At 38.1% G+C, this 21,401-nt stretch overlaps 1 protein-coding gene across 6 annotated transcripts in view; it reads right to left on the bottom strand.

Annotated features, from left to right (window-relative positions):
• Window positions 1-21,401, bottom strand: part of LOC127522014 (band 4.1-like protein 1) — a 467,430-nt gene that overhangs the window by 235,057 nt on the left and 210,972 nt on the right. For all 6 annotated transcript variants that reach the window (XM_051911522.1, XM_051911524.1, XM_051911523.1 and 3 more), the window contains one exon: window positions 3,112-3,330. In XM_051911522.1, the coding sequence (XP_051767482.1) occupies window positions 3,112-3,330 (219 nt within the window). The remainder of the gene's footprint in view (window positions 1-3,111; window positions 3,331-21,401) is intronic.

Here is a 21,401-nt window from a genome sequence, read left to right as displayed (position 1 = left end):
TAGTATAGCACAGAAGACAATTCTGCCTCCTGACTCAATAATTGATCTGTACAAAGACGTTCCTCTATATGAAGCATGGATATGGTTAGACAAAGGAGCCACAGTGGATTCATCTGGCTGCTGGACCAAAGAGGAGAAGTATGTCGCTCCCGAATCACTACTGCCATATTTGGCTCAACAAATACACAATTTGGGTCACAGTGGTCCAGCAACGATGAATCACAGGTTCTCAAATCAATGGTGGAATCCAAAATTCAGAAATGTAGCCACCGAAACAGTCAAAAGATGTGTTACATGTCAGAAAAATAATGATGTGCCAGCAACAGCTACAGCAGCAGCACATACCCCAGCTCCACCAGGACCATTTCGTCACCTGCAAGTTGATTATATATCATTGCCTCCTTGTAAGGGAAAAACTGATGTTTTGGTAGTATTAGACAAGTTCTCAAGATGGATAGAAGCTTATCCAACAGGGCGTGCTACAGCTGCGCATACTGCTAAATGTCTTGTCACTGATTTCATTCCCAGATGGGGATTACCAGATTACATTGACTCAGATCAAGGTACACACTTCACAGGACACGTAGTCAAGGAAGTGTCTAAAATGTTGAAAATTAAGTGGAATCTTCACTGCCCCTACAGGCCACAAGCATCAGGACAGGTTGAGAGAGCGAACAAAACAATCAAAACCAGGCTAAGCAAAATGCATCAGGAAGGAGTACCATGGGTCGAGGCACTGCCAGCGGTACTGTGTAGTATGAGAGCGTCACCTAACAGATCAGTAGGACTGAGCCCTCATGAGATTATTACAGGACGCCCAATGCAGATGTCTCCTGGTCTCTGCTTCGACAAGGAAAAAGTTTCCTACACTGGTCAGAGTTGATGGGAAGATGGATGGAGCCAAATACAGGGCAATCTTAGATGAAAACCTGTTAGAGTCTGCAAAAGACTTGAGACTGGGGCGGAGGTTCACCTTCCAGCAAGACAACGACCTTAAGCATACAGCCAGAGCTACAATGGAATGGTTTAGATCAAAGCATATTCATGTGTTGGAATGGCCCAGTCAAAGTCCAGACCTAAATCCAATCGAGAATCTGTGGCGAGACCTGAAAATTGCTCTCCATCCAATCTGACTGAGCTTGAGCTATTTTGCAAAGAAGAATGGGCAAAAATGTAACTCTCTAGATGTGCAAAGCTGGTAGAGACATACCCCAAACGACTTGCAGCTGTAATTGCAGCGAAAGGTGGTTCTACAAAGTATTGACTCAGGGGGGCTGAATACAAATGCACGCCACACTTTTCAGATTTTTCTTTGAAAAAAATGCTGGACACAATTTATCATTTTCCTTCCACTTCACAATTATGTGCCACTTTGTGTTGGTTTATTACATAAAACCCCAATAAAATACATTTTTGTTTGTGCTTTTAACATGTCAAAATGTGGAAAAGTTCAGTGGGTATGAATACTTTTGCAAGGCACTGATATATATATATCAGCTATAGACACTAACCAGCGCCACTATATTAGTCAGACCATTATTACATCTATCTTTTTGGATAGGTGCTGTTGTGGAAAATGTGCTACCAAAAATACTTTGGTGTTCATTTGTACATCCAAACACTGAGCAACTGCCATGCTTCGCTCATTTGCAAGCCATGATGTCTCTCGAGGAAAAAAAAAATATTGCGCTCGCCTTGCACGGTAGTAGCTCATTTTCTCATGGGTGGGCAAAGCAGAGAAAGGGGAGGTAACCTGTCCCCGTATGACGACATATAGGGAAGATTCCAGATTGGGCCATCTGAGCTTTCATTTTCTCAAAGGCGAAGCAGGATACCCAGGGCTTGGTTTACACCTATCGCCTTTTCTAGCCACTTGGGGACCATAGGCAGGCTAAGGGAACTCATATTAATGTTAAAAAAAAAACTCATAAAGTGAAATTTTCATGCCATGGGACCTTTAAATAAAAAGTCATCAGTTCTAATGTTATTTTAAGAATTTATAATTTGACAAACATCTAAATCTTTTTGAGGAAATAAACTCTTCACAATAAACTCTGCCTATTCAGTTTGTGTTGTGTTGTGTAGACATCTGTTTTCTCTATATTAGGATTTTTCTGCCTAAAGCTTTCAGTTCTATGATTGGTGGTCCAACTGTGAAATTACAGGGTCAAGCTATTGCAAGTCAATGAGAGAATTTCAACTGACAGGAAAATTGACCAATCATATTGTCCCTTTTAATGGGTGGGGCTTGTTATCAGTAAGTGTATGAAGCATTCCGCCCGCTGTGGGGAACACAATCGGGGGGGAAAAATGCTGGTAAAATAGCTAGCTAGTGCTATTCACTATGGAAACTGCAGGCAACATTATTGAGGAGGACATTTCAACCACATCAATTAAGCGATAGCCTACCCCTGGATGACAGCATCAATCAAGAGGCTAAAGCTTTACTGCTGGAATTGTTTTCTGGAAACTGTTTGTGTTTTAAAAGTTATTTAAAACTGAACAGGTTATATGACTGATTTTATTCTGGCCGCCACTGCCACTGTTTTATATATGTTAAGCTTTATTTGAGAAAACAGTTATTTTGCAGAATTATTGGTCAGTCTGTAAATTTACTAACTTAGCAAACATGCACATTTGCTGTAATTCTGCATAATAGTTACATTTTTCCCAAATCATAAGTTGAATATGGTCTGTTACATACATTTAATCGGCTGTTACATACATTTAATCGGTTGAGCACTGTCATGTTGCATCGGCTTACATTAATTTCTGTTGGTTTTGTGGCCAGATGTCACCATATTCCGCTGAAATGCACACACCGATTGCGTGATGCAGTTATTTGTAATGATGATTTGCATTTTATTACTTATTGTATAATTTTGGTAATAACTCACACTCTCTCTGATGTTTGCTTGTGGCATTTCTTTTCAAATGTAACATTCAGTATTACAGAAGAGGACACAGTAAGCTAGGCTGATTTTAGGCTGAGTTTACTTCTTTTTTTTTTTTTTTACCGTTGAGTGGAGGGGGTGAGAAGGTTCGAAAGTCACGGTTCGCTACTGCTTTTTTGACAATAAACAAGTACAATCTGTAATATTTCTCTCAGACCTGTAAGTTCTGTGTAGCTCCATCACCCTCTCCTCCAGTTCACGTGTTTGGTTGGGGGCGAAGCGAAAGTCACTGACATAGTCAGAGCCATGGTCATCTTGGTCAAAGTCTCCCAGTTCTGCCTGCACGGTGTAGGATCCCAGCAGAGCATGTGTGACAAAGGAACAGGGTAGACGGCCAGAGAGGATGTCATTTCGCAGCTGCAAACACAAGTAGTACCTGGAACAGAACATAAGTTGTCAAATTCTTATCTTCATTGTTAATGACAGATCTGTAGAAAAGCTGAGGGGCCTTCAGAATGCTATACTATCATACTACATTTTAATAAATACTTTTGCATTATGTTTACTTTGCACAGCATTTTCTAGAAACTTCATTAAAAATGAAACTGGAATCAATACAGTCAATGATTTTAAACATCTCTTTCGTGATGGGAATGTCAAGTTGGAATGACAAAATATTTTTACAGATAATGTAATGTAATGACGCCTTACAATTTAATGTCTGAACCCTGTATAGAATCATGGCAATTTATTAGCACCACCCACTGTGACAATCATGATTTTTTTTTTTTTTTACTTTTTTTCCCCTCTTCAGGAAGACAATGTATATTCTCAAGAAGACGATTTACCTTCCTGTGCTTATTTATATTTGCGAGGCCCTGTGCGAACTTCAGTCTTGAATGTTTACTGTTGCTATAGTGACAAACAATTTGTTGTTTGTGTTGCGGATATTTAAGAAAAAAATGTTTGCTTCACTTCGTATATTCAGTTGAACAGCTGTGTAACGTACTAGACACATTGGGGAAAAGTCATTTTTCTCAGATTTCTGAAGCCTTATTCAATCATGTAGTGAAACTGCACGACCATTGGTTTGTGTAGTTGTAATAAAACGAACCAATGATGGCGGAGAAGCCCACCCGAGCCCGCCAAAATGGGCGGGGCATAAGGCTATATAAGCAGTATAGCAATGTTTAAACCAACGACCCGGAAAACTTGGAGCCGTGGGGATGTTAGCGAGTTCAAGCTAGGGCAAACTCAACTAAAACGAGTCCTGCCGCAAGGCAGGAAGGAAGTCCTAGCAGCTCTGAGAGGTAACTACACAGAAAGAACCTGCGCCTGTAGGGCAGGAACATCCAGGTTATAAAACCATGGACGGTGAGGCCAAGCCGGCCGCCACACAGATTTCTACAATGGACACACCACTGGACCAGGCCCAGGATGAGGCCATTCCTCTCATAGGGTGTGCTCTAACTCCTATGGGACATTGCAGTCCCAAGGAGGAGTAAGCAAGACTATCAATCTATCGCGTTGACTATCAATCTGGATAGCCTCAGCTTCGTGACCCTTTGGTGCAGTCACCGAAGCATACAAAGAGCTGTTCCGACTGTCTAAACGAGGCGGAACGGTCAATGTAAGTTCTTAAAGCTCTGACTGGGCAGAGTAAATTCAACTCCTGATCATCCTGAGAAAGAGGAAGCGTGGAGAGGGAAATCACCTGTGCTCTGAATGGAGTGGAGAGAACTTTAGGAACATAACCATGTCTTGGCTTTAGGATGACCTTGGAGTCATTGGGCCCAAACTCAAGGCAGGAGGGGCTCACAGAGAGCGCCTGCAAGTCTCCTACTCGTTTAACCGATGCTAAAGCTAATAGTAAGGTGGTTTTGAGTGACAAGGGACGGATCTCAGTGGAATGTAATGGCTCAAATGGGGGGCCCTTAAGGCCCCTCAGAACCGTGGACAAGTCCCAGGTAGGGACAGTGATGGGGCAGGGTGGGTTCAGCCTCCTAGACCCCTTAAAAAAAAAAACGAACAATGAGGTTGTTCTTGCTCACTGACTGTCCGACTATAAGAGCATGAAAAGCTGCTATAGCCGCCACAAACTTTGAGAGTGGAGGGTGTGCAACCCTTATCCAACAACTCTTGAAGGAAAGACAATATCAGAGATGTCTCACATGAAGAAGGGTCTTTGCCACGGGCTGTGCACCAAGCGGAGAAGACTGACCATTTAAGGGCATAGAGGCACCTTAAACTCATCCCCCAATTGACCCTGAATATCAGCATAATTGCAAATGTAATATTAATTTCAATACAACAGTTCAATAAGTGACAAATATATATTAATAGTTCTGAACTAAGCAGGGCTGCACTTCCCAAAAGCATTGTATGCCTAAGTAGATCATAGAACCATTGCCACCAATGGTCTCTATGATCAATTTTGCGAAACACAGCCCAGAACAGCATCTCCCTTCAACAAATCTCCCTTCTTTTGTTCATGGATGAATCAGTCAGTTTAAACAAATCAGTGAATGAATGATTCTTTGACTCACTTATTAAAATTTGCCACCACCTACTGGCGGATTTTGTTTCATATATAAAAGTATAATTTCATTTTTTCCAACATTTCATATTCAAAACTTTTCATAAATAATAAAACAATAAATAATAAAATAATAAAAAATAATAAATTATTTTATAGACCTAAAGCACGCTCAGTGTGGCATTGTTTTGCTTGTTGTTGCATGTTCTTATAAGCCTAATACTGTTAAATGTCGCTGTAGATTTAGCAGCACGGTGCTGTAAAAACCTACAGTACAATACCCAGGGCTCTACAGTGCGAACATTTCGCTCGCATTTGTGCCTGAATATAACTGCGTGCGAGTGTGAAAAAATATTTAGGCGCACTGGTGCCAGTGACCCGATCGATTCTCATGAATAGAACTATAATACAATCGGAACAAAAAGTACACCTCCTAAAATGCATCTACACTGAACAACAGTTATGTTTCGTACTGCAATAGGCTGCTTTTCATGCCTTCATTCACAGACTTTGCTTCAGTCAGCAGAGCAAGTGCAAAAGACGTGCGCGACGGACTACACTTCAAAGATTGTTTACAAGGTGAAACGGGTGATACGCATTTACAAGACAGTCTCATGCTCCTGATGTTTCAGCCAAATTAACTGGAAATACTACATTTGGATTATCATAAGCAAGAACGGGGGATGGAGGGCAAAAATGCCTCCAAAAATTAATAAAAACATGCACATACTCTTTTTTACAATTATCTTATAAAGCCTAGCTGTTTTTAATACGATGGACAGTTTAAGGAACCCAACCTTGTTATACTTAATAAATATAAATTGTTTTCTTAGCCCTCTAATGTGTTCCCTGCAACTGGAGTATTCTGTCTAAAGCGCACAACTGCACGAGCTCGTATTTTGGGTTAAGCTGCGCTGCTTTGACATTGTGGAAAATAGAATAGAAACAAAATGTAATAGCCTTTTTATCCGTTATTATCAGTCTAAATGAATCTACTGCGAAATATAGGAGCTTGTTAAAACTCAAACGTGAGATTTTACTGGGACGGCGTGTTCTTTATTTATTACCGTTCCTTCATTTATTTTTCGTTCGTCTTTTATTTAAATAGCCTACCATTTACTGTGTCAGTAATTACTGTGCTGTTAATTTCTGATTTGGGAGCGATTTGTTTGTCAGAAAAATGTCAGGCTACCTTTTTAAAAGTATTGCTCTTAACAGACCTGTGTCTAGTGCAGTGTCCGTTCTCGTAGCATGTAAGCCCTGCCTGCGTGAGGCGTGCCGCCTCCCGCTCGCGCTGTTCTATAGTTTATTAAAAGTTTATTAATTCTGAACGTGTTCTCGACATAATCAAAATGCAAACAGGCAGACAAACACACAGAGACTTCTGCTGTAACGCGTTGTCTAAGGAGCAAACAGGGATAACGTTAGCTCACTTAGCTTGAGTTATTGTTACCAGACAGACTTCACAGAGGCGATTGACATTTCACAACCGGCGTTTTATTCCCCATGAAACACGTGTAACTGTCCGTCGCAAATGTTATGCCGTCTACAGCGTTACTTAATAAAGAAAATAACTTTAAATGAGCAACAGAAAAACAGAAATAACCCGCATACATGCGGTGCTCGAGTCGTTCGACATAGTTCAACCGGGAGCCCGCAGCTCTTAAAGGGGCCACACCATATTTCTACTCGTTACACATGCCTTTATTAGAGAGAATATCTTCAGCCTCCTCCCGCCGAAGCTTCGAATATTCGGTGCTGATTACTACCGAGCTTCGAAGCTCAAAAAATGGCATTCGGATCAGCCCTAATATTAAGTGCTTTAACATTAGACACAATACTGTCTGTTTTTGCTCTATTTTGTGAAAATAGTTTCTAACAAAGCCACACCAGAACTGTTGCGCATCTCCAAGCGATGGTGATTCCTGAATGAATCTGCATTTTGAACGACTGCATGAATGACTTGCACATTAAGATTTACCGCCACCTACTGGTAACAGTCTGATTGGGTCTTATTGTTCTAACTGAATTTATTTTTAAACATTTAAAAACAAATTTTCTATTTTAATTTAAGAAATTGACAAAATATGATGCATACATTTAATAAGATTAGAAAAAAAAAAAAAAAAAAAAATTGCTCTTATAATGGTAAAAATGCCCGTGGAAATTAAAGGGGCAAATATCACCCTGTAATGGGAAAGTTAATGTCTGTTATTGATCACGAAGTGCTCCTAAATTTTTGACTGTGCTCCTAATTTTTTTTTATTTGGAGCACAAATGCTCATAAAGAAAAATGTTAGCGTAGAGCCCTGATACCACATTTCTACATTACAGTAAAATGCCGTAATTTATATTGCATATTTTGATTGAGCGGGAATATTTTACAGTATATTTTAGTATTGGTGTAACCCTGCTGTAACCTGACTGTGATATGCCAGGCGATAACAATCTCTGACTGTGGTGCTGCACTGCGAAGGCCCGATCACCCCTCTGCTTGTACCTCGTCCTCTGAACAATTAAATTCCTTAAATTCCTAGGAGGCTTGTGCACCAGTAAGATCTCTGACAGGTAAGAGGGAGCTAACCTATACAGGAACTTGTATACAAATACCAGGAGCTTAAAATCAATCCCGTACTAGACAGGCAGCCAGCCCAGAGAAGATAAAACAGGAGAGATATGATCCCACTTGCAAGTCCTCATCAGGAGCCTAGTGGCAGCATTCTGGACTAATTGCAATCGATTTAATGCCTTTTGACAGACACCCACATACAGAGAATTGCAATAGTCAAGCCTTGTAAACACAAAAGCACGGATCACCTTCTCACAATCATTAAAAGAAAGAAAAGGTTTAACCTTCGCCAATAGTCATAAATTAAAAAAAAAAAACTCGTTTTAACGACTGAATTTATCTGTTTATCAAATTTTAGGGAATTGTCAAACAGTACCCCTAGATTTCTGACCACAGGTTTACAAAAAGGGACAGTTCAGGAAGAGCAGAACAAATTTGACAGTTCAGAAAGAGCAGGACCACCAAACCAAATAAGCTCCATTTTACTCTCATTAACATTTAAAAAGTTCGCCGACATCCAGGCTTTAACCTCCTTTAAACAATTCACAAGGGAATCCAGAGCATTTGTATTGTTTTTCCTTAGGGGCAAGTAAATGTGTGTGTCATCCGTGCAAAAATGAAAGGAAATCCCATACTTGCAAAACATTGTCCCTAAAGGTAAAATGTATAAAGAAAATAATATAGGGGCAAGAATGGATCCTTGAGGGACACCGCAAGTCAACGGGGCAGAAGATGAAAACGCCTGACCTAGATTAACAAAGAAACGTCTATTCGATAAGAATGATCTAAACCACTTAAGAGCGTAACCTGAATACCCGCCACTTCCTCAAGGCGTGAAACAAGGATCCCATGATCAATCATGTCGAAAGCTGCAGTAAGATCTAAAAGCAAAAGAACCACAGAATGACTTAATAATAAAATATCATTAAACACAATGCAGTTGCACTACAGCATGTTTTAATGACAACGGGACCATACCAGAATTCAGACTACCATTAATAATAGACAAAATACTGGGGCCAATAATGTCAAAGACCTTTTTAAATAGCCATGATGGAATACTATCCAAAGGACAATTGGTGGGTTTCATCCAACCTACAATCTCAGTTAAAGTCACAAGAGATACTGGCTCAAAATGGGAAAATGTAGCAGAGCACAGAATAGGAACTACCCCTATTACATTTACCAATCTTAGATCTAATTGCCGTGATCTTATCTACAAAAAAAAGTTTAAAAAGTTTTCACAAGTCTCAACAGACTCGTCAATAAAAACTCTGTCACACGGATTGATTACAGATTTTATAGTGCTGAATAGAACTCTAGGTTTATGAGAAATAGAGCTTCAACTTCTGATGTTTCCAAACAGCACAGCAGTAATGACTTTATGAACTTCTTTACTTGCAAGATTGACAATATTAGAGAGAAAAGTTTTACCATGCAACCGTCTACTACAGTATCGCGTCAGACAGTGCACTGTAGTGTCCCTGAGGAAAAATTCCATTCATTCATTGCTTTAGGACAGGAAGAATTGTCTAAACTTGTTAAATCATCAAAATCAACCCTATACCGACAAAGCTATTGAAAGAGATGCTTCCAGAGGTCATAGATCTTCTTCTTAATATTGTTAATTCATCTTTATCACTAGGATACGTACTGAAAACTTTTAAGCTGGCTATTGTTAAACCTCTTATTAAAAAAACCACAACTTGATCCTAGAGAATTATTCAATTGCAGGCCGATCTCGAATCTACCTTTTCTGTCAAAAATACTACAAAAGGCAGTATCATCGCAATTACATTCCTTCTTGGAAAGAAATGGTATCTGTGAGGATTTCCAATCAGGATTTAGACCGTACCATAGTACTGAGACTGCTCTCATTAGAGTACCAAATGATTTGGTCTTATCATCAGATCGTGGTTGTATCTCTCTATTAGTGTTACTACTGTAGATCTCAGTGCTGCTTTTCACACTATCTTTTGAATAGACTTGAAAATTATGTTGGCATTAGTGGAATTGCATTGGCATGGTTCAAATCTTACTTATCTGAACGTTATCAGTTTGTAGTAGTAAACGAAGAGATGTCATATCGATCACAAGTTCAATATGGAGTACCGCAAGGCTCAGTACTAGGACCGTTGCTTTTCACTCTGTTCATGCTACCCTTGGGAGATATCATTAGGAAGCATGGCGTTAGATTTCACTGTTACGCTGATGAAACTCAGCTCTGTATTTCTTCGAGCCCTGACGAAAAAATGACCAATTCACAAAATTAACGGAATGCATAGCTGATATAAAAAATTGGATGACCAGTAATTTCTTACTACTAAAATTCAGAAAAAACAGAGATTCTAATCTTTGGACCAAAAACGTCTTCACGTAATAACCTAGAATACTGTCTAACACTGGATGGCTGCTCTGTTAAGTTCATGACCTCAAGGCTAGATTACTGTAATGCTCTACTGGGTGGTTGTTACGCTCGCCTGTTAAACAAACTACAGCTGGTCCAAAACATAGCAGCTAGAGTTCTTACTAGAACCAGGAAGTATGACCATATTAGCCCGGTTCTGTCAACATTGCATTGGCTCCCTGTTAAACATTGTATAGATTTTAAAATCTTGCTACTTACTTACAAAGCACTAAATGGTTTAGCTCCCCAGTACCTGAGCGAGCTCTTAATGCATTATAGTCCTTCACGTCCATTGCGATCTCACAATTCAGGTCAGTTGATAATACCTAGAACATCAAAATCAACTGCAGGCAGTAGATCCTTTTCCTATTTAGCACCTAAACTTTGGAACAGTCTTCCTATCGCTGTCCGGGAAGCAGACACACTCTAAATCTAGACTAAAAACACATCTGTTTAAACTTGCATACACATAACACATTATCTACTTCTATAATTCAAATCGTGTAAATTGTTAGGCTGCATAGATTAGGTCAGCCGGAACCGGGAACACTTCCCATAACACCTGATGTACTCGCTACATCTTAAGAAGAATGGCGTCTATGCTAATATTAGTCTCTCTCTGTTTATCCCGAGGTTTGCCGCAGCCTGCCAGATCCAGGCCGTATCCAGATGAGATGAAGGACCTGCGCCTAGATATGACAATAAGCAGCCCTGACGTTTCAACTAAATTATCCCCTGCGAAGGCCTCCTTCCCTTTCCTTTCCCTATGTATAGATAAAACGTTATCAAAATTATTCCAGTTTGCATAGATCCACGGACACAACTAATTTTTCTGTATTATGCGGACCAGACAAGTAATTGGCAAATATCACTTTAAAAAAAAAAAAAAAAAAAAAAAAAAAAAGACCAAGCTTCTGGGCACATACACACTCAAACACGTAAACCTATAGACTAAACACGTAAATAAACGGCAAGAATGCATTAAAGGTATTCGGTTTATTTCAGTAGGAAAGGTGTCATTTAAGCGGCCCCTAAAGTAATAATTAACAATTTTTACAACGGAAGTGATTCAATCAAAAACCAACTTTAGCTCGATAATAATTTTCCTATTGTCACTGTGAAGCTGCTTTGAAACAAATATGTATTGTGAAAAGCGCTATATATATGAAGATGACTTGACTTGACTATGATAGTTACTAGCAATTAGATCTGAAAGATATTTTTTCTTTGCCTCTTTAACGGAATTCTGATATGTGGAAAGTGACTCCCTAAAAATGCCATAAGACACCTGGAGTTTATCCCTCTTCCACTTGCGCTCAGCTTTCTACAAGCCTGTCTGAGAGCCCGAATGACCTCATTAAGCCAGGGATCTGTTTTAGGCTTAACATCTAACTCGTAAAGGAGCAACAGAATTTAGAATGGAAGAGCAGGAGGAATTAAATTCATTCAGCAACAACTCCACATCTAGGTGGGAAGGGGGATTCTCCACTGTGAAGGCCTCATCGACACGACAGCCAGTGGCACAGTTCCTTAACAAACCGTCCATACCGCCGTGATGAATACAATCCTCAACTGGATGGAACTGGAATAAATACTTTGACTGTTGCGATCCCATCGGACTTATTATGATTCAGGCAGCTATCATAAAGCACTGTTCACTGTTGGCCAGAGGAGAACTGGCCCCCCGACTGAGCCTGGTTTCTCCCAAGGTTTTTTTCTCCATTTTAACACCCGTTTGCCACCTGTTTGCCACCTGATGTCACCTGTTGGAGTTTGGGTTCCTTGCCGCTGTCGCCTTTGGCTTGCTTAGTTGGGGACACTTGACATTTGATATTCAACAGTTTTTTTATCTGCCTGCATTGACACCATTGTATGCGAACTGAACTGAGCTGGATGATGACATCACTGTTTACTCCAGTGCTGATATAGATAAATTAACTAAATTAATAACTATTGATTCTTACATCGGAATGAATCAATACTGAATTTACTTAAGATGGATGACGACACCATTTTCTTTAAGAGCTGCTGTGCAGCCAAAATTATATACCAGTTATCACTGTAAAGCTGCTTTGACACAATCTGCATTAAATAAAGGTATAAATAAAGGTGACTTGACTCCAGAGTTGTCGTACCAGGAGCACTAATAAATAAATTTTTGAGACGTTCGACAGCAATAGAGTCTATTTTCCCAACACAGCAAGTAGAAACACAAGCCTTGCTTATCTCATGATTGAAAGACATCTCAAAATTGACTGAATTATGATCAGAAAAGGCCACATCATCTATTACAATATTGCAAATTGACAGGCCATATGATAATACAAGATCTAAAATATATCCATGTTCTTGAGTAGGCACATGCACATGTTGCAATAAATTAAAACTGTCAACCAGATTCAAAAAAAAATCTTTCGCTGAAGTGTCAGATGGGCAACAGACATGGATATTAAAATCACCCAGTATTAAAAGTCTATCATACTTGGGAGGAAGTCCACTCACGAAATCAGCAAATTGCTGAATAAAGTCCTTATTAGATTTAGGAGGCCGATATATTAATGCACACACTATAGGGCCAGTATGCACCTTTATTTGAAACAGCTGCAGTTCAAAGCTGGAGAAAACTTCAGCACGCAAAATCCTGCAGTTAAGGGAGTTTTTAAATATAGATGCAAGACCTCCTCCTCGTCCCGTCAATCTAGGATTATTAAAATATTTACAGTTCAATGGAACAAGTTCGGAAAATGGACTGAGATCTCCACTGTTAGCCCATGTTTCAGTCATAAATAAAAAGTCCAAATCCCTAGCGCTGTCGTGCAATATAAACGTTTTATTTTAAAAAAAGGTCTTGTATTAATCAAGGTCAGCCTTTTCACAGTATAATCATCATTTACCGGTGATGCGCGGCGTAGTTGGCTAAGATTGCGCATTTTCACACCTCGTCTCCGGAGACGCGGAGTCCAATGCCGTGGAAACTCGACGCTGAAGTCAGGAACAACAGGTATGATGAGGTTCAAAAAAACGACAGTAGACGTCAGACTAAAAATCCAAGCGGCGGCGGCGGCAGGGATGAATTATCTCGGGCGACATCAAATATGATCTCACCCGAACCAGGGGGTCCGTTCTTCATACATCTTTTTTTGATTAAAATATCTGGATTAAGTTGTCCAAGATTACTGCGCGTTCTCGTGTTCCCTGAAAAGGGTAGATGTATCGATACTCGAAACCACGATCAGCAATGCAGCGATCGGCTGGAGTCAAGACGGCAACGTAATGACATCATATAAAAAGACACCTGACGAAAAACTTGGCGAATTTCTAGACATTTATAAGGAAACAGCCAAGCGAATAAAATGACAGAAGAATGACATAAATGTTATAATAGATAAACGAAATGTGCACTGTTTTTTTTTTTTTTTTTTACATAATTACCTAATTATTTAGGCTATGCTATATTCACGATTTCTAGTATTTGTACAGGCACTCTTTATTTCAATGTTGTAATTAGCAACTAATTTACCTTTGAAGCAGATTTGACAGCATTAATTAAAGTTTCTTAAGGGTCAAGATCAAGTTATCTGCATCTCCTGCGCTTCATCAAGCCACTCCTATAATAGCTGTCGCGGTTCAAATTAATGCACGCACGGCATAGACTATCTGTACATCATGTGTGTAAGACTTATTAGTTAATTATTCCCTCACGAATGAATCTCTCAATGAGTAAAACTGGCTGTGTCTATATTATGATATATTACACGACATTATAATATTATTTGCAAATTTATTTGTAAATCATTATTATTGTCCCTGGTTTACATTGGGGTACTCTTGTGGGAAAGTAGCAGTGGCTGGGACAAACTTTGAGCATCACCCACAAAACGTTTTTACAACTTTTCACAGCGTTGTATTTTGGATACAATTAGGTAATGTACAACGTTTTAAAAAACGTTTTTTAAAATAAAAAAATAATGTAACCAAAATAACACGTTTTAAAAACGTTGTGAAAATACCAAGCTGGCATGTTTTCTTTAAGTAGTCAAAAAAACGTTAATATCACGTTTGTCTACTACGAAAACGAAACTATACCAAATTGCAACTTTTGGGAAACGTTTTATTCAGGTGTTAAAATAACGTAATCTGCACGTTGGAATACGACGTTTAAAAACGTCATGACAGTACCAAAATACAACCATGTCGAAACAAAGACTATGCTAGGGCCAAAACTCGTATATTCTGTTTGTTTTTAATGTGTTTTGCAATAGCCTATAGCCTACTTTTATTTCTACACCACGTTTATCATTTCTGGTATATATAAAACATATGTTTTAAAAAGAAAAGAAAACGTAAGTATTCTAAAGCTATATTATATTATATTATATTATATTATATTATATTATATTATATTAGCCTATATTATATTACTATAGCCTGATATAAACTGACTTCAAACATTGTTTTACAATCTCAATACTGCTTTCATATTCTCATTCCACAGTTTGATGTAGTCCAAAATAGGTCTACTATAGGCCTACAATACGTTATCAAGTTTCAGGACCTTTTTCTGGTAATTTACTCCATCAATGTTTTAACTTTACATGCATATGTAAACGCTAGCTGCTTAACGTTTGACATGTTTTAATCGGCGTGAGCGTTTAACATTCGAGTTGCGTGAGCGATCGGATTGGAGTCACCATGGAAACGGAGCAGCAACTCAACCAATTGACAAGTGACAAGCAGAAGCACGGTCTGTCACTGTTATTTTCACTGCTTTCGGATAAGTTTAGTAACTAAAATTACACAAATAATACATACAACTGTTCCTGACACTTTCATAGATGTAATTGACAAGCTTCTGTTGAATATTTTATTTATAGAAAAGGTTTGTTGTCTTTGGAAAAAGATAGCGGTTAGCATCTCAACCGTTAGGCTAACTATAAGAGGTAGGCTAACTATTGACTTGAGCTCTTATTTATGAAAGTTTGGGCTTTTAATCACATATTATGTGTAGATTAGAGGTTTTGATAGTTTTGTAAATGATTTGCTGGCAATTTGTCAATGGATGATTGGATGATTATTTCAAACATGTTTTGATCTTTCATGGTAAATAAATATTGATTAAAATTGCACTGTGATTTCAGGAGCGTCAGATGTATGTATAATTTATATTTATTACGTCCAAACGTAATTAAGTGACATTGTATGAGGAATACTAAATAAGTAAAGATACAAATGTAAATTCTGGCATCTTAAGACTTTTTTTACACACACACACATACATACATACATATATATATATATATATATATATATATATATATGTTCTGTATATTATTCTTTCTCTTTTCTGCATTTCACCTCTATTCTATTTTTTTTATTTTAATAAACCTGACATTGTATACTACATATTGTTGGCCCTGTGACAAATTATTTATGTTCCTAGATTCTTTTTTATGTTAAAGTTTGATCAAAAGTTTGTCAAGTATTCAAAAAATTCATCTCTATGGCCTCTATGGCCATCTTGTTTAACTCTGCATTGAGGACACTTGGTATACAGTCAGCAACCTACAGCGAGGTCCAACATACAGGTGCTGGTCATACAATTAGAATATCATCAAAAAGTTGATTTATTTCACTAATTCCGTTCAAAAAGTGAAACTTGTATATTATATTAATTCGTTACACACAGACTGATATATTTCAAATGTTTATTTCTTTTAATTTTGATGATTGTAACTGACAACTAAGGAAAATCCCAAATTCAGTATCTCAGAAAATTAGAATATTGTGAAAAGGTTCAATATTGAAGACACCTGGTGCCACACTCAATCAGCTAATTAACTCAAAACACCTGCAAAGGCCTTTAAATGGTCTCTCAGTCTAGTTCTGTAGGCTACACAATCATGGGGAAGACTGCTGACTTGACAGTTGTCCAAAAGACGACCATTGACACCTTGCACAAGGTCATTGCAAAAGAGGCTGGCTGTTCACAGAGCTCTGTGTCCAAGCACATTAATAGAGAGGCGAAGGGAAGGAAAAGATGTGGTAGAAAAAAGTGTACAAGCAATAGGGATAACCGCACCCTGGAGAGGATTGTGAAACAAAACCCATTCAAAAATGTGGGGTAGATTCACAAAGAGTGGACTGCAGCTGGAGTCAGTGCTTCAAGAACCACTACGCACAGACGTATGCAAGACATGGGTTTCAGCTGTCGCATTCCTTGTGTCAAGCCACTCTTGAACAACAGACAGCGTCAGAAGCGTCTCGCCTGGGCTAAAGACAAAAAGGACTGGACTGCTGCTGAGTGGTCCAAAGTTATGTTCTCTGATGAAAGTAAATTTTGCATTTCCTTTGGAAATCAGGGTCCCAGAGTCTGGAGGAAGAGAGGAGAGGCACACAATCCATGTTGCTTGAGGTCCAGTGTAAAGTTTCCACAGTCAGTGATGGTTTGGGGTGCCATGTCATCTGCTGGTGTTGGTCCACTGTGTTTTTTGAGGTCCAAGGTCAACGCAGCCGTATACCAGGAAGTTTTTGGGCACTTCATGCTTCCTGCTGCTGACCAACTTTATGGAGATGCAGATTTCATTTTCCAACAGGACTTGGCACCTGCACACAGTGCCAAAGCTACCAGTACCTGGTTTAAGGACCATGGTATCCCTGTTCTTAATTGGCCAGCAAACTCGCCTGACCTTAACCCCATAGAAAATATGGGGTATTGTGAAGAGGAAGATGCGATATGCCAGACTCAACAATGCAGAAGAGCTGAAGGCTGCTATCAGAGCAACCTGGGCTCTTATAACACTTGAGCAGTGCCACAGACTGATCGACTCCATGCCACGCCGCATTGCTGCAGTAATTCAGGCAAAAGGAGCCCCAACTAAGTATTGAGTGCTGTACATGCTCATACGTTTCATGTTCATACTTTTCAGTTGGCCAAGATTTCTAAAAATCCTTTCTTTGTATTGGTCTTAAGTAATATTCTAATTTTCTGAGATACTGAATTTGGGATTTTCCTTAGTTGTCAGTTATAATCATCAAAATTAAAAGAAATAAACATTTATAAAAATATATCAGTCTGTGTGTAATGAATGAATATAATACACTTAAAGTTTCACTTTTTGAATGGAATTAGTGAAATAAATCAACTTTTTGATGATATTCTAATTATATGACCAGCACCTGTAATTCAAAATGAGACACAGATGATAATGAAAAAGTACTGAGCATTGTGAATGTAAAAGCCTCACATTATATTAATAACAATCATTGTTGATGTTTGAATTGCATTTCAGGGCAGTTTGTGAAGACAAGAGATGCAGATCCACCTTCAACACCAGACTTCTCACATGGATTGCTGTCTACTAGCATATTATTTGTTCGCTTCAGAATTAGGTGCATGCAGACAATTGTTTATAACCTTATTTCTTTCTGGTGTTGTGTCGAATTATGTGACCCACCAAATCATATGACTATAGGCATTGCATTGACCTAATCTGACCTTTTACTAAACCCAACCCTAATCCTACCCTTTTGATAGTTAACCATGGTTTTATTATAGTAAAACCATGTGTGTGTGTTTTTTTTTTTTTTTTTTGGTGTATTGATTACCATTTGTATAATCACACAAATATCATAGTTAAAACTGTTTTTGTAGCAAAACCATGGTTAATTTGTGGTAACCATGGAATTATTACAATGACTATATTTTTTTTGCTTTTAATCATGGTAAAACCATGGTTAATTTCCATAACCTAGGGTAGGTTAACCTACTAGGGTCACATAATTTAGTGGGTTACAGAATTCGGCACTAACTGTTTGGATCAGCACTTAAAGGGTTAGTTCACCCAAAAATGAAAATAATGTCATTTATTACTCACCCTCATGTCAGTCTACACCCGTAAGACCTTCGTTGATCTTCGGAACACAAATTAAAATATTTTTGATGAAATCCGATGGCTCAGTGAGGCCTCCATTGCCAGCAAGTTAAAGGATTAGTTCACTTTTTGAATGACAATGATAATTTACTCACCCCCATGTCATCCAAGATGTTCATGTCTTTCTTTCTTCAGTCGAAAAGAAATTAAGGTTTTTGATGAAAACATTCCAGGGTTATTCTCCTTATAGTGGACTTCAATGGACTCCAGACGGTTGAAGGTCAAAATTACAGTTTCAGTGCATCTTTAAAAGGCTTTAAACGATACCAGACAAGGAATAAGGGTCTTATCTAGCGAAACGATAGGTCATTTTTTAAAAAAATACGCCTTCCTTATTCTACTTACGGAAAAAACTAAACTGGCGTGTTCTGATGACGGAAGTGATGTCTCCTGCTTATACTTCAATGAGTGTGAGACATCACTTCCGTTGTCAGAGCGCATTCAGACCTCACCAACCGGATGCGCAAGGCAGTTGGACATAGTGGTGTTTAAGAGGTAAAAAATGATATAAATACTGTTCGGTTTCTCGCACAAACCGATCGTTTCATGTCTTAGGACATCAATGTGTCGTCACGAGCCACAGGGTTTAATTTGGATTTGTCTGTGCATGTTTTTTTGACTCTTATAGATGGAGTTACCATTGACAAGCATTATACGACTGACAGACCGCAATGGTTGGAGTTAAAAATCATAATTTGTGTTCTACTGAAGAAACAAAGACACCTACATCTTGGATGCCCTGGGGGTAAGCAGATAAACATCAAATTTTCATTTTTGGGTGAACTATCCCTTTAAGCCCGTAATAGCGGGACCCCAATCCGCCCGGGCCCATATGCACGTGCATACCTTGCATGTAATGTGATTGTGTGTAATGTGTAATGTGATTGTAATGTGATTGTGACTCTGATGGCGACGTCCCGTATGAATGCAGAGTAATGTCGTCCGATTTGAGCCTGTCAGTGACAAAAACAAGCACTTTTATAGTCATAACTTTACACTAACGGCGCACAAAAGCTCAAACGTATTATATTTGCAGTCCGCAGCACCAGCAGTTTCAGACCCGCAGCCACAGAACCGGAAGTGAGGAGCGGGCTTAAACAGTAATAGTTGCGCTACCCATAGGCTACACGTAATTTTCTTTTGTTAAATACAAGCTGTTTTCACATGGATTGTGACTTGACTGATGTCTACATTATTTAAAAACAATATTTTTTTATTGTTTACAGTCACTTTTCTGTGATATCATGATGTACAATGAGCAAAATTAGCCTATTGATCATGTTACAGGCTACAACTATACACCGTTTTTATTTTTAAAAAATTAATAAATGTGTAACATTGTAAAGTGTTTCCCATTTGACTGTATACATAATCTGATAGTATTATTTCCTTAAAGTTCATGTTGTTCCAAATAATACTTAAAGACAGAGCATGAGAAGATTTAATGTTAATGGATACAAAACACTCTATACATCAGTGATACTACAAATATACAATTTTTTATTATTTTAAAAACATTAATAAATGTGTAACATGTAAACTGTTTCCCATTTACTGTATTTTGATCGTATTATTTCCTTCATGTTCATGTAATACTTAGACACCGAGAGTACGTGACGTATTTAACGTCAGATAAATGTAACCATGATACAAAGCCTTGAACAAGTGAAACTTGTGTTTGTCTGTATGAAAACAAATAGGATATTTAAAATATATATATTTCTAAAATAATAGGTTTAAAACGTATTTAAATGGCTCATAATAAAAATAAAAACATGCAAACAACAAATAATCATCGTAAAACACAAAAAATGTTGACTCTTAAGCCCATATCATGGCATTTCTACAGAAAGACCATAGTCTTTTCATCCGTGATAACTAAATAAAAACGTTTTATTAATTGATAATTATTTAATATTAACATGTATAATAATATCTTTTGACAAATGCAAATGCAAAAATGCTTACATGCATGTTTCACTTGTTCAAAGATTTGCAATGATTAAATACATGTTGGCCTATATTTGACTTTAAATGCCCATACCTCCATGCCTTTAAGTAGGTTACTGTTTGTCACAAGTTCACAACATGAACAACATACATAAGGAAATATCATTATCACATAATACAGTCAAGGGAGACATTTTACTAAATGGTTACACATTTATTCATATACAGTGCCCTCCACAAATATTGGAACCCTTAGTAAATATGAGCAAAGGTGGCTGTGAAAATAAATATGCACTGTTTATCCTTTTGATCTTTCATTAAAAAATTCACAAAATTTTAACCTTTCATTTAAGTAAAACTGAAAATGGGGGAAAAGCTCATTATGAAATAAATGTTTTTCTCTAGTTCACGTTGGCCACAATTATTGGCACCCAATTATTGCAACGTCCTTTTCCCAAGATAACAGCTCTGAGTCTTCTTCTATAATGCCTGATGAGTTTGGAGAACACCTGACAAGATATCAGAAACCATTCATACAGAATCTCTCCAGATCCTTCAAATTCCCAGCTCCACGTTGGTGCTTCTTCTCTTCAGTTCATCCCACTTATTTTCTATAGGGTTCAGGTCAGGGAACTGTAACGGCCATGGCAGAAGCTTCATTTTGTGCTCAGTGAAACGTTTTTGTGTTGATTTTTATGTTTGTTTTGGATCATTGTCCTGATGGAAGATCCAACCACGGCCCATTATAAGATTAGCAGAAGCAGTCAGGTTTTGATTTTTATCTGTTAGTATTTGATAGAATCCATGATGCCATGTATCTGAACAAGATGTCCAGGACCTCCAGCAAAACAAATAGGCCCATAGCATTAAAGATCCAGAAGCATATCTAACAGTGGGTATAATGGCATCCGTTAATTTCTAATTTCTACTGTCTGCCATTTCTATCATCCAAGCATAAGAGTTATAACAAAGGGTAGTTTACTTACATTGCTGTTGTTACTTGAGATTTGCTTGAAGTTACTGGATGTGTAGTTGTGCTGTACATTCATTGTATAATTGACATACGTGATTGCATCCAATGCGATAGCAAAAACTGATATAAGGATATACCATG

Source organism: Ctenopharyngodon idella, chromosome 11 (genome assembly GCF_019924925.1).
Source record: "Ctenopharyngodon idella isolate HZGC_01 chromosome 11, HZGC01, whole genome shotgun sequence".
Taxonomy (NCBI): Eukaryota; Metazoa; Chordata; class Actinopteri; order Cypriniformes; family Xenocyprididae; genus Ctenopharyngodon; species Ctenopharyngodon idella.
This window is presented reverse-complemented; position numbering and strand designations above follow the sequence as displayed.